The 15071-nt window shown below is 47.4% G+C and overlaps 1 protein-coding gene across 2 annotated transcripts in view; it reads left to right on the top strand.

Annotated features, from left to right (window-relative positions):
- Window positions 1-10447, top strand: part of efna5b (ephrin-A5b) — a 79339-nt gene extending 68892 nt beyond the window's left edge. The window contains exons 3-5 of one of the 2 annotated variants that reach the window (XM_076149339.1): window positions 8280-8345; window positions 8746-8826; window positions 10261-10447. In XM_076149339.1, the coding sequence (XP_076005454.1) occupies window positions 8280-8345; window positions 8746-8826; window positions 10261-10388 (275 nt within the window). In that variant the 3' untranslated portion in view covers window positions 10389-10447. The remainder of the gene's footprint in view (window positions 1-8279; window positions 8346-8745; window positions 8827-10260) is intronic. The other variant, XM_076149340.1, reaches the window with a different exon arrangement.
- Window positions 10448-15071: the final 4624 nt, after the last annotated feature.

The following is a 15071-nucleotide window of genomic DNA, read 5'->3' as shown; positions in this document are numbered from 1 at the left end:
TGATCTTTGCTCCTGCACTCAGTGTGAAGTCGAATTCACCTCATATTGCTTTAATAAACCTTAACCGTGATGACTACAGCACAAAGTCAGTGGTCAGACTTTGCCCTTGTAGCCCATTTGCCTCCATTGCCTGCCTGCCTGTCGTTGCTGTAGCGTGGCTAACAGAGAGAGAATGGTATGCATCATTAACTACTGTAGCAGGATCTACTGCACCTGCACCAGACACAATTGTCAATATGTCCTGAGGCAGAGGTCGCAGCCCGCAAGCACATGAAGCAGAGCTAAGCAGCTGCGTTACAATGACCGGGGACTGTATGCGAGTACGTGACATTCCTGTGGAAACGCACCACAGCGTTACCGCTTCACCCGGTTCAATCTGGTGTTCATTAACGTGTTATCAGATACGACTTACACGTAAACAGAGCTCACATATAGACTGAGAATATTAATCTGCTCCTCGTCTCTAATATTCTTCTGTAGCCGAATGACCTGAGGGAGAAGAGGAGGTGGGGGGGGGATGATGAATCTGCCCTGGGTGACATGATTGATCAGCCTTCTGGTTTGCAGATGAAAATGAAGATGTCAAATTATACTCTGCTGGAGAAAATGCCCGTTAATGGCGTCTTCGCCCTATGAGTTGGATGCGGGTCGAGGGGTTGATTTGTAGCATCTCTGATAAAATTAGAGCCAGAGGAGACGGGGGCTCCGCTGTCATCTGCTCCCAACAACAGAAACAGCTTAATCAAGGCAGCCAAGACGGCAGGGAATTCACCCAAATGGAGGTCATAATTCTTCATTCCTCTAAGTGTCAGACAGAAGGCAGGTGAATCAGACATGAAGATGAGACCAGAAGCTGGAGTCTTTTGGGTTCGTGACCCCTCCTGTGAGTGTGAGTGGAGGGAGGGAGAGAGAGAGGATTAGGAGAGCAGCGCAGTAAAGATACGACGCTTTGCACTGTTTTTGAAGACGCAGGAAGCCATCTGATGCCGAGCACATATGCAAGCCACTCAGCAAAACGCGGTATTAGCGGTCGAGGGAGATGCTTTTCTGCAAGTCTCCGCTTCTTTGCTAAAGAAGGGATAAGGAAAGGACAGGGGACACTTCTGGTGTCAGGGTTCGCAGCACATTCACGCTTAAAAGTGAATCCCATCTGGCGGGGATGCTGATGCGAGCATGTTTTCCTAATATGGACACATTCGACAATCTGTATTTGAGTGATTTTACTCTGAAAAGGGCAGGAATCCAATACCTCTGACAGCTCACTGCGAGACGTGAGTGAGCAGAGTTATGGTGTTTGTAAGCGTGTGAGATGTGTGACAAATAGAAAACCACTTGGTGTCATCAGGCAGTGGCAGATTGGCAGGAGGAAAGATGTTGCTTTCTCGCCGTCTGACTTGTTCACCTAGCAAGCCTGGTGCTCCTCGCAGGAAACACAATCAATAACACCTTTGAGCTCTCACTTGTGGATGGAATTATTTCCTGTGTTTGCGCTCTAAGAGGGAACATAAGTACAGCAACACGCAGCAGCAGATAGGAGAGAGTCAGTCAGTAGTCCAGAAATAGTCAAAGGTAAAATACAGACATCTAAAGAATTTGCCCAGGCTTCAAAAACTCTGCAGGTACCTAAAGGCCAATATGCAAAATGGAACATAAGGCTTATATTGGCCTGAAATGTTAAGCTCAGGATCAAGAAAAGCTCTTCTCAATGTCTCATAAGATCATATGCTACTATATTTTAGGGCTTATTGGACAGCTTCATATACTCAAAGCTCCAACGCAGACATGCTGTCTCCCGATTGATCGTAAATCCTGCGTCTCTTCGCCTAGCCGAAGGAGAAACAATGGTGCAGGAGGGAGGAGAGCGCAAAGAAGGACAAACGAAAAACAGAGGCGGCGACTGTGTTTACTCTGCGTAATTTGTTGGACTTGTGGGAGGGTCGCTAATAATGATAAAGAGCCGGCGCCGTGCCATTTGTGGTACGAGGAGGGAACCTGCATCTGGACACCGTCATAACTCAGTCGCCCCATCCATTCACATGACAAATCAAGCCTGTCGTCAGCGTTCAGACCTCAGCTGACAACACGGAGTAATGTGACAGAAAGCTGCACACACACATATGCACGGATACACGTGTGTAATATGCGTACACGTGCATGTGCCGACATACTGAAAGAAGTCACATACACACACACACACACACGCAGATGCACACTGTCTGGGATGCATTATCATAATCCTGATAGATGGGCCGATATTTCATCACCTTCCTCCCTCCTGGCCTCTTCATCCTTCCTTATTTTCATTTTCTTCTCATGCTTTTCCTGGGATACCTAGACATCCCCTCCCTGTCGCTCCCTCACAGCAGACACCTGTCAGATAGGTGTTACTGCCCTCCAGGCTGGACACACACACACACACACACACACACACACACACACACACTTATATGCACACATGAAAACATCAGCTCGGAGAGGATCCAATATCACGCAAACAAAAATCGCAGAGGTCCGGACGCAACAAAGTTCGCCGAGTGTTCCGAGTTAAAAATAAACAGAAAACAGGCCGGACGTGGCTAATAATAGACGGGGAGTCGGGCCATGTGGTGCTTGTTAATGCCCCAAAGAGAGCGAGCGGAGGGAGGAAAGTCTCTAATCAACTTACTTAAGTTTGAACACCAATAAAGTAATCATCGCTCTCCTGGTGGAGGAGCGGAGGAGCGTCGGTGAAAAGCCAATCAGAGGAAAGTAGGACAAGAGAATCAAACAGAAGAAAGCACAGGAGGCTCCACTTAGACGCGTCTGATTCATGCATGCAGCAGCCATCTTAGCATCTGATTATGATTCAGCAATACAAAGGCAAGGACATGTTACCCTCTCCACTGACCTCGGCTATTAAACCATTAAAGGCTGGGATATTAACCTGCAGTACGGCTCATTATATTTAATTTGTTATTGTTAATTTATTTATACGTCTTGCGACTTCCTCTATTACTATAGAAAAAACCCAATCCAACATTTGTGTGTACTCTCTCTCTCTCTCTCTCTCACACCAGACACACACACACACACACACACACACAGCATTGCAGCTCTCCCCACTCATTTACTGGGTGGATACTTGGGTCATAACAATAATATTTTGATTACATGTGATACACTAAGTGCAGTGATGAAATATTATGATATGTGGTGATTTATTATTCTGCGGCTGAGCGAAGCCTTAGATGAATAAATCACAGCGCTTATTGTAACTTAAGTAGGAAAACATGAATAAACGGATGAAATTGGAGGGTCTGCAGCCTTTCAATCACTCTCTTTTCATTTGGTAGACGATAATCTGCCGGCGCATCATTTTCCGCGGTCTCGCAGCAAAGTGACGAGTGTTGATGTATTGACTTAATTGTGTCGAGAAATAATTGTATTCCCACGCTATTGGATTTATATACAATAGCGTGGGCAAAGCGAGGTTCATAATTATGTATTATTGATTTCCCCTCACATCCCCCACTCAACTTTTCCCCCTCCTCCCCCCTCCACTTTCTCCCCCCTTTGTTCTCCCACTCTTTTGCTCATTGCTCTTGACTTCGTCACCTCGGTGCAAGTGGCATGAGGGATGAATTTGGTTCCTGTTTTTGGCAGCGGCTGAAAGATGCAAAGAAAGAGCAAAAGGCCAGATATCGCCGGGGGGGCCGAGTTTACGCCCCCCTCTCTCCCTCCTCCTCCCTCCCCCCTCCCCCCGCCTGGGTCGGGGTCCTCCTCCTTCCTCGCGCCTCCAACCCTGATTCCCTCCCATTGCGTAGTCGCTGTTGCAGCATCTGGTAAATGGTTCTCTTCCCAGGATTGTCTCTTTCACTACACACACACACGCACACATGTTTTGCACACACACACACACTTACATACACATCGTTTCTATTTGTTTTCCTGGAGTCTTTTTATTCCGATCCATCTTTCTCTCGTTGTTTTATGTTGTTTTAGTGGGAAAGTCTGCTGCTGTGAAACCGCCTGAGTGGGGAAAGCAATACACCCATAAATTTGCTCGTGTGTGTGCAAAAATGTTTATTGCATATGGGCTTGTACTCGGTGTGTTATTGTAGGTGTTATTCTGGAGGGTTGATTTTGCAGAGTTAAAGGGTCACACAAACACTTTCTCTCATTCTGTAGAGTAGTCATGTATATATATATATATATGTTTGTAGAGCTCTAGAGTTCTTCTCGATAACATAACAATATAAAACATCAATCGGCACGGTAACAATGGAACAGCACGTACAGGAATGCAACCATCAAGTACAATAAGTAGAGTAAAGTCGAGTATTTAGTGATAATAAATCCCAGCAGTGATTTGTGAAGATAGAATCAAAGCAATGTCTCCTGGCTGTTAAGTGTCTGATTAGGGCCGATGGAAACATTGTTGCAGGATGGCACGACGGTGCTCGCTGATGTTTATGTAAACTCAGACTGGCGGACTATGGCTGTCGGTTAAACTCCAATCAGGTCGGCCCGGCACAGGAGTAATCCCGGTGAGCCAGCCAGTCGAGGCCACTGGGCTTAATTCAGCGGGGCGAGCTGGGAATGTTGGACCCGGCGTCAGAGCATTCGGATTTAACCCATCCCATCCTAACAAATAAGCATGGATCAAAGGCTTAGAGCTGCATTATTAAAGCCAGCTGGAGACCTGACAGACCAGAGCCATGTTAACATGACGCTATTAATGCTACGCTCGCATAACGGCAGACAACATTAGACAAAGGCTCAGCTCGTGAAACCAACATTAAATAGATATTTGGCTGGAAGTGTTTATTCTATGTGATCTATTTGTGCGGCGGTTCTTTCTGTCTTGACACTAAGCGTGTTTTTAAAGCTGAACGTCACGGAGGAAGTAGTCTTGTATTATTTACTCATGTTGCAGTGGAGCTGAGAGGATAAACATCACTGTGGAAACGGAGAAGATAAAAGTTTCCCTTTAAGAAAAGATTTGGTGTAGTTTTGTCTGTAATGATGCAACGAAGCCTTGTGGTTGCGTTATAGGGACATTGGCATCGGTTGATATAAATAGTAAATCAATATCATATCGCTGCATTACCTGCTGTAATCAGACGGACCAAACTTTGCTTTTAGACGATCGTGTTTCTGTTGAATCGTCCATTGCGAAAGACGAAGGAAATGTGTTTTCCCGATAACGTTACAGTCGCCGTGCGGCTCACTCAGCTCGGGCCGTGATTGAAACAATGCTGCGCCTGAGCCGCGCTGAGCCCACCTGTTTGTTCTTCCGTAATTGGATTCTGCTTGGTTCCATTTGCCTTAATGCTGATGCATAATGCAGTGTACTGATGGGACCGGCCATTACGCACCAGGGGGACCGAGCCTGGAGGAGTAACCTGACCTCACACCCCAGCCCCTCCTCCCTGTCTGTCTCTAGGACATCCTTGGCAGGGGGGGGTGAGGGGAGGGGGATCTGTCCTTCAAAGCAGCTTGCTTTAGTCTGGACGGATTGATGGTTTGAGGGCTCTGGGCCTGATGGGAACCAGAATAGCAGGTGTTGATGTTCCAGCATAGAAGAACAATAAGCTGGCCCTCCGCAGCATGTTAATCCAAAATAAACAGGGGGCTGGCGTGGAGTGGCTAGGGGACGGCGGGCGGAGGGCTCCTCATCAAACAGCCAGTAGGAAAAGCTGCTACCAAGTACAGAATGTGATGCCAACGCTTAATCTTTCCTTTGTACTCAAGAATGTACAGCAAGACGGCCGGGCCCTGAACATCGCTCCGCCCAGGATCACTTACTAACTCACTTTCCCACACAAACCAGACTCCTGTGATCTTTGGCTCCCATATTTACTGCCTGCTCTCAACTTTTAAAAATAATAAAATCAATAATAATTAGGTCGTCTGTAATTCTGTTTTGGGATCCGGTTACTTGATGGCTCACACACTCACACACTCTTTTCCGTCCGCTCGCTGCTGCTCCTTACGTCCGAGCGTGCCTCCGGTGCAGGAGGCGGATAGTGTGTCAATAAGCTCAGCTTGAAGTATAAACACACACATCGGCTGGGCGAACTGTCGTCACCAGCGGCTCCCGCATGCTGGGAGCCGTTTTCATCGAGCCTGTACTTCCCTTTTGATCGCCTACTCCGGCTAAGTGGCTGGTGTCGATAGCTTTGACTCAGATCTGCCCACAAAGATGATGAAGATAAGACATCTGGAGATGGTATGTGTGTGCGTTTCAACAATGTGTGTGCGCGTGCGTGTGTCTGTGTCTGTGTGTGTGTGTGTGTGTGTGTGTGTGTGCGTGTGTGTGTGTGCGTGTGTATGTGTGTGTGTGCGTGTGTGTGTGTGTGCGTGTGAGTGTGTGTGCAGACAGTGAAAGGAGCATTAAATGGAAGTCGAGCACCAAGTGTGACATAAATTGTGTAGGTTTGTCTATCTGCTGGGTTGTGTAACGTATGTGACTGAGTGGGTGAAGGAGGGTGACCAAGTTCATTAGTGTGTCACAGGACGCCTCCACGTCCAATTAATAAGCACACCCCCCCCCACCCCCCTCTCTCTCACTCTCTCTCTCTCTCTCCCTCTCTCTCTCTCTCTCCCTCTTTCTCTCTCTCTCCCTCTCATCCCTCATACATCTGCTGAATATGAACCGAGCTGTGAAAAGGTGCATCTGATCTCTAGTCGGCCCTCTCTTCCCTTCTCTTCTCTTCTCTTCTCTTCTCTTCTCTTCTCTTCTCTTCTCCTCTCTTCTCTTCTCTTCTCTTCTCTTCTCTTCTCCTCTCCTCTCCTCTCCTCTCCTCTCCTCTCCTCTCCTGACACACGACGAGGAAACAGATAGCAGCTCGGCGAAGCGACAACATGAAGTGATAACGGCAGGTGGAGGGGAGTGTGTGTGTGGTGGGGGCACCTCCATAGGCTGAAGAGGAAGAGAGGGGACGTGACCAAATGAGAAACGCTGAATGGCTTTACAAAGGAATTGTCATCTGGATTGCAGCGCAGAAAATGAAAATGTGCAAATTAGAGGAGAATAGAAGAGCCAGGGGGAAGAGGTTCGCGTCTCTTCTGACTCTTTTCCATAGTTGCTAGTCAGTAATGCTCTTAATGAACACGACCCCTGGCTACAGAGACGGCACACGGCTTTTTCCACTCGCTCCAGTTTCTCTTTCCCTCCGCTTAAACACAGAGACACAAGAAAAGGAGCAGAGTCTCACGTGTGCGTCACCGTATGAGATGAGCGAAGGGGTCGGCAGGGCTTTGACGAATGGATGTGGCCATGGTGACAGGGGAAGGAGACGAGCGACACAGCTGGGAGGGGTGGACGGATGGAGGGAGGGATGGAGGGAGGGAGGGGATAGGTTAAGGATCAGGAGAGAGGAGTTGACAGGTTTCAAATGGCGCTCTGAAGAAAGGTCCGGCTCCATCGCAGCTGCCACAGAAGACGGAAGAATGACGCCACATGAGACACAGCTTAGCAGACAATACCGTCTCTCTGAAGGTGCATCAGACACGGAAAACCAGTGTAAATATGACAAACGGCCATCTGAGAAATGAGACAATAACGTATATATTTATACCGCCTCGTCTGGCTGTGATGGACGGGCAGCGGGCGCCACTGACTCGCGTTTGACCCCTAATCCTCGCCTACAGGAGACAGCACCTGGAGCCTCACCGCAACACCATTAGCGGTCAACCACACACACACACATGCTGTACACGGCAGATATTTTTAGTGTATATGATACAACCGCCATGGTAGCCTGCGCTGGGAGATTCACACCCCACGGGTTTGACAGGAAGGGATCCATTTCCTGACACTGACCACAAACCATACACACATGCGGCTCATACGCATACAGTGTGTGAACCGTACGTCTCACTGAGGGGAAACGCACGAACGTGTCCGCGGCCACCGAGATATGCTGCTACTTTTACGTTTGTAGGTCCAAACATCTCCATCCTTGTTTCACGACGCTGCCGTTTCCCCGGAGACATCATCTGTAAATACTTTCAGTCTGTTCCACAAACCGCCATGACTAACTCCACCAAATCCACTTAAGAGTCGACGTGAACTCGCTGAAGGTCTTTAATTTCTCTCGTCTGCAGGGAAAGAAAATATGTCCATTATCACAATTACGCACGGCGGCCTTGATAGGAATGAATTTAAAAAAAGAAAAAGAAAGGAAGAAAGCGAGCGAGCGAGCAAGCTCTTGGAAAGTTGATGTTATTATCTTGTATTAGCATTAACGCCTAACTCTTTCCCTCCTTGTCTCCTTGTCTCCTTTCTCCCTCAGCCTCCACCATCGCCGAGAACGGGAGGAAAACGTGCCTGAAGCTCAAAGTTTTCGTCCGACCATCAAGTAAGGAGGCTTTGTAACGGAGCTTGTTGAAGTAACAAATCAAAACAGTTTATGTCTTCCTCTCTGGTTACCTTCCCTCCCCTCCTTCCCTCCCTCCTCTTCCTCCGCCCGCCTCCTCCGACACGCCCCCTCCCCTCCTTCCCCTTCCCCATTTATCCCAACTTTGCCTTCGTACCTGCTAAGAGAATGTGTTTAGATCTTTCTGGAGAACATGAAAAAGAGATGATCGATTGTTTCACCTCAAATGAGAACTAGAGCGCTGCATACTTCATCTGAATGTTGCCATGAGCTTTGTTGCTTGGAATGTTTAATTTCAGGGCCGGGAGGGGGCTTCAGATGTCACTAACCTATTTGGCATAAACCTCTAATGATCTCTCATTCTCCCTATTTTCTATTGTAGACAGCTGTGTGAAAACTTTAGGTGCACATGACCGCGTTTTTGATGTAAACGACAAAGTAGACAATTCATTAGAACCACGAGGTTAGTATGGCTTCCTGCTTTTTTTGATTCTTCACGTACATCCTTACATCTGTCTCTTTGTTCTGTGCTTCTCTTGTGTCCCTCCGTACGTCCGTTGTCTGTCTTGTTTGTCTGTCCCTGAGCTGACCTGTGTCCTTCCAACGTCTCCTGGCCGTGGCTTCTGTGCTCTCCTCTCTAGATTAGTGTCTTGGTGCCGTGTTGCTGCTCTGCGATGTCGCTGTTTTATTACACGCACGCTTTTGTACTCTACCTGTACCTTTCAAACTGTTCCACCTGGTCAGTATATATACGTATGTTTACGTATATGTACTGTATATATGTTGGCTTCTGACTGCATGTGGAGGATGTGTTCCATATCATTGCAATCGCTCCTTTTTTACTTAATAAGTCGAGTAAAAAAGCCACACGTTGTTCATTGTCAACATCAAAATCAGTGCTCAAAAGTCAAATACACATATTTGAGGTGATAATTGGAATTTCCTGTTTGACTTCTCACTGAGGGCAGCTTTGATTCATGTCTGGTGTTCCCGAACACTCGCTGCCTTTATGTCTTCATACACCAGTGACACCCAGCCGCTGAACGGAAGCCTTCACATTACCCACATGCAGCCACATCATTCCCAGCATGCCCCGGGGGACCCTAACGACTCAAAGGCCGCCTCGCCGGGGAGACTCTATAACAAAACCATAAATATAGAACGTTCGTCATTCCCAGCGTATTTTATGAATATTGTTTGTCACAGCATCAGCAATTACTCTTTCCCCCAAATGAGATCTATTATGTGCTGAAATGTGGCCAATATGACATCAGTGTTTATTAATGGAAGCGGCGCCCTTCTCATCACGATCATCAGAGTTTATCACCAACTGTCAGTTTTATGAGAAACACACACGCTCACGCACACATAGACAATCACATTTTCAGCACTTTGTTATTTGCTTGATGAAGGCTTCACCCCGGAGCTTTAATCTGCCGTCTCCGCCCTGCTCGGCCTGGAGACGTGTGTCCGTCCCGTCCTCTGTCCCCTTCCCTGTCTTGTCTCGTCTTTCTCTTGCTGTGCATGTTTCCAGCCTCCTTTTCCCCCCATGGTGCACCAGGCACATGGCCGCTCACGTACGTACATACACGGGAGACGACTGGTTGCATGTTGAAGTGTATGTGGTGAGGAGGAGGAGGAAGAGGAGGAGGAGGAGGAGTAGCATTGTACAGCAACTGAAGGTCATATGGCAACTCAGACTTCACTTCAATTATGATTTGGATCTCTCACGTCAAGTCCATCTTTCATTGATTTGACCCAAACACGTCAGCAGAGAGCAGAGATTAGAGATCAGTCCATGCACATGTCGGGCTATTCTGTGCTTTTATCTCCTTCAACCTGATATCTCCTTCAACGCCTTCAACCTGAACTCACCGCCTGTCTTTCTCTCCCTCAGACGATACCAGCCATGAATCTGCCGAGCCGTCCCGAAGCGACGCCACGAACGCCGCGCCACACCTGCGGATAGCAAGTCCACTCCTGGCCGCGTGGCTGGTCTGCTTAGCAGCACTCTTCACTTTATAGCGCCTCCCTCTGTCCCGGAGGGCCAATACACCTAGCGTGGCCTGAATTTGCCCAAGGGTTTTGCGGGTGGGGGGTGGGTGGGGGGGATTTTGCGGGGGAAGGAAGGAAGGGGTGGGGGTGGGGGGGCGTGGGCGGTGTCGGTGTAGCTGGCGTGGGCATCGGAGCAGGCTTCTCAAGGAACCCTCTATTTTTTTCATGAGATATTTAAGTGGTCTTTCTCCGTCTGTGAGTGAAAACAGTTGATGTTGGAGGCGGGAGAGACGATTCCCCCTCTCAACCCTTCAACTAAGATGCCAAATCACATTTTTGACACTTAGTGATTCTTATTTTCCCGTGACATTTTTGACTTCATGTTTATATCATTGCTGCACTGAGGTTTACACATACATCCGAACACACACACACACACACACACACACACACACACACACACACACATACACACACGTACACACATACATGCATGGGCAAAAGCGTTAGAGTTACAAAAACATGCACATGCCTTAACAGTAACGGTGTATAGCAGTAGGTTCTTTACAATGTTGTACACGGTAGCAGCATTTAACAGTAGGAAAGTGAAGATTGTAGGTGTTAGTTATGATTGTACATACTCAAAACCACCAGGAAGGAGACCCGAGACCTCTCAAGAAGCCTCTCCAGGAGATAGTTTGATCAGAACATCGGTGTTGGGCGAGTGCAGGAGAGAGAAAGCGGAGCGATGTAGGGAAATAGGAGTAAAGTGGGTTCAAGCGTAGTTCAGGAGCCGGCGAACTGGAAACGGCGAGCATTGAGAGCGTCTAGCACCTCAGCCCTTCGATGTACACGCAGTACAAAGCGAGGAAACGCTGTTCAGCTCTCTTATAGGAGCGGCCAGCAGTTCGTAAAGCGCAGGCCAAATTGAAACTTTCTCGCCAGAGCACATGGCGGCCCCGCGATTACCATCAACAATCGATACGGTTTGAAAGTTGATCACACAATTTCACAGAGTCATTTTGTGCTGCGTGTGCGGAGCTGGCAGGCGATTGTTCTCTCTGTTCCAGTTGAGCATTTGTCAATATTAACACTCTCATACACATTTACGTCTACGGCTTTTATATTCTCTCTCACACACACACACACACACTTTTGATTGTTAAACTTTATTAACGTCTAAATTGGTTGTTTTGATGATTTCGAAACCGTAAAGTGGTTGAACTTGGCCGAGGGTGTTTGCAAAACATTTCTTAACCGTCTCTTTACACCGCAGACGCCGCTCGCTTTCTATTTTTATACCGTCTGATAACCCGTGGCATGAGCGTAATAATGATGATGTCATCGGCAGAGTGCGTTAAAGAGGCCCCCGCTTAAATTCGCAGCACCACTTAAACTAACTGCGGCTCCAACGCTCGCTCGTCAAACATCACTCAGTTGTTTTTTTTTTGCTTTTCAGTACTTCATTTAACGGACTGCCGCTTCGCTCCAATTAGCTGGAAGAACTGAGAAGTGACGCACGGCTTTATTTAGTCCAGCCAGGTTTATGATAGCACTTACATTCAACGCCGTTCCGTCTTTAATTATGATATTCGGCCTCGTTTTCCCTCCCACACCGACGCACCGAGCGACTCGGGAGACTTTTCTCTTTTTTTTTAATGAAGGACTTTGTCTTTGTTTCTAAAGGATGGGCACATTATACGTCTCTCTCTCTCCCTCTTTATATATAAATTAACTCTGCAGAAACTTTCTTTCAGAGCGAGAAATAGGGCGGCAATTGGTTTCGGCTTTGGCAGACAGGGAAAGAAGAGAAATGGAGCAAGAAAAAGGGGCGAGCAGGAGCGACGGCATGTCCACCTTCGGCTCCTAGTGTTACCGCTTTAAGTGACTCTTTAATGAGGTTCAAAATGACAGGCATGCAGGACCCCATGTTGTGGCAGAGGGAGTTATTTCTGGTATTAAAAATAGATGGTGGAAGGCTTGGGGGGTCTCGGGAGGGGGGGGGGGGGGGTGTAGATTTCCACAGTGGGGGTGGGGGAGGGGAGGGGGCGCTGTGGGGGAGACGGGGGTTCAAAGCACTAGTGACCTTGCAGTTTGGGAGAGAATTAGTGAGCGAGGGAGACGGAAAGAATTAACAACACACACACACAGAAAGAGAGAGAGAGAGAGAAAGAGCGATAGAAGGACAAAGACGTGAAATGGAGCTGAGGGTAGAGTGACTCGAGTGCCTCAAAACAAAACTGAACAAAACAATAAAAATATCCAGGAACAATACTGAACAATAACAAACCCCAAACCCGTCGCTCAGCACCGTTCAGGCTCACGCAGACGCGCACTGTAGTGTTTTTGTGTTTTGTTTGCTTTTTAAATTTTTTTAAATTTTTTGTATAGCGGCTGCCTTTTTGTATTCCCCCTCTCCCCCCTCCCCCCTCTCCCCCCCTTGGTCTTCACCTTTTCCGCCACTTGCTTTTGTGCTACAGTAACAATGCTATCACAGAGGAATAGCAGCTCAGCTATGGGGGCGGGGGAGGGCGTGTGTGTGTGTGTGTGTGTGTTGGGGGGGGGGGGGTAATAGGAGATGAGGCCGTTTAATGAGGTACTAATTTTCAGAAGAACACCACAGGGAACGAGCACTGCATACGATTCAAAATGGACTCCTGTCAGCAGATTAACACTCTGCTTTGTCACAAACCAGCCTCAACTGTACACTCTTCTAATTACCAATACTACTATTTGTCATTATTGCTATTATTACCATGGTTTATTCTGTACACACCTTAACCTGGGAAATGAGGATCAACTTATATAACTGGATACTGTGTATCCTGAGGTAGTCAACCATCAGAAACATGTAGTGAGAGGTTAGTATCTGTTTTGTACCTTTCTGGAGGACAAAAAAAGGAGATACTTCATTGTTAAAACTGTATAATTACTGTTATGATGATGATGATTATGACTATTATTATTATTATTATTAGCAAAACTTCTTGATGTAAATAGTGTTTGATATTAAAGTATTAATTTGGTTCTTATGTCTTTTCTAAAACTGAACACGGTATTATCTCTGGGTTTTGCGGAGTGTGTACCGTCCTCACACAGCGGCGGCAGCGGCGTGCGCTTTTGACCCTCAATGCCCCACGATGCTTTGAGCTCTTACGAAGGGAAAACCTGCGGGAGCCGCGTAGGCCCACGGTGTGCACGCATCAGTGCACACGTGGCCCGGACACTAGCCAATGATTGGCTCACCTGTTCCATGTTTCAGTCACCGCCCCTTCACCATCGTCTCACCCGTGGATCCTTCGGGGACTGGACGGACGATTCATTTGTCCCGCTTTTTTGCCTTCAGCGTCTGAAAGCATGTTGGTCAGCTCACGGATGGGCCAAGGTTGGACTGTCGGCGTGTTTGTTTTGTTTTTTTTTCAAATGGAAGGATCTTGCCAATTTCATTATGTGGCATGCGCATGAACTTGATGACATGTAAAAACAAAAAAAATGACAAAAACAACAAAAAGTTTGAAAAAGAAGTGATTTCTTTTTGCTCTTATTTTCTCTTTTCTTTTGAAATGTGTTAGGTTTTGATCTGATCACGTTCACGTTTGTGTGTTTTTTGCATCCCCATCCCAGTGATGTCATGAAGCTGTGTAGTGACAGATGACAAATGTACAGAACACAAAATCATTGTTGTGAAGTGACATTTGTAGTTCAAAGGAGAATCTTAGTTTGTTTTCCCCGACGATGACTCTTTTCTGTAACCCTTCCACTGATCCCATCCCATGTAGTCTCTCTGTTCTCCACTCTTCGTCCTCTCGGCGTTTAAAACTTTATACATCGGTGTGTGGACTTCTTTTCCAGTGTGAAAAAAAAAAAGAAAAAAAAATACGTGTGAGACCTTTTTTGAGTTTGTGTATGTGAGCGAGCGAGCGTGTGTGTACTGTATGTGTGTGTGCGTGCGTGTCTCATTTGCTGTTGCCGCAGTGAATGGGAAGCGGCAACCCTCTTTGGCAACGAAGAGTGTTTCCCATGCCTTAGCCCTCCAGCCTCTGCTCGGGCAGCCCCAGTCTGTGTACAAGACGCTTTCTGCCATTGTGCTTTTACACGAGACGGCTGCTGGCTGTGGACAGAGACAGAGACTACAACAGGGCCCTTCACTTTCTCTCTTCTAAACAACCCTGAATCACTCGCCCACCCTCCTCCTCCTCCTCCTTCCCCTGAGTAGACCTTAGTCCTTGGCACAGATCAAGAATTGGTGTGTACCCCCCCGATACCCACCCCCACCACTCTCACCCCACCTGGACTGTCGGCGAGTTCAAGCCTTGGTCGGTCCTCCTCACCAGCTCTCACCGTCTCTCTGATGAGCCACTTTCCTCATTTTTGTGCACCTGTCCCGTCCCATTTCTCTCTCTATCTTGTGCTTGTAGAACCTTCACCACCACCAAACTGCTGCACCTTCCTCCCTCACCTTTGACCCCGCCCCGCCCCGCCTCTCCTCCCCATCATTCTATTTTGCTCTCAGTGGGAAATCTTTCCGACCTGCTCTTTTACAGTATATAAACAACGACAAAAAAAAATCTACAAAAAATTATCAGTCTGTATTTGTATATACACGTGTCTGAGCAACTAAGAATAATATTAATAAAATGGAAACACATTGCTTTGATGTCTGTTTATTCTGGTTTACACCCTTTCTCACCCTTTCTCACCCTTCCTCACCCC

Source organism: Genypterus blacodes, unplaced genomic scaffold (genome assembly GCF_046128005.1).
Source record: "Genypterus blacodes isolate CSIRO-AG114 ecotype Tasmania unplaced genomic scaffold, CSIRO-AGI_Gbla_v1 ptg000045l_1, whole genome shotgun sequence".
Classification (NCBI taxonomy): domain Eukaryota; kingdom Metazoa; phylum Chordata; class Actinopteri; order Ophidiiformes; family Ophidiidae; genus Genypterus; species Genypterus blacodes.
The sequence above is the reverse complement of the archived record's forward strand: the minus strand, read 5'-3'. Positions and strand labels throughout refer to the sequence as shown.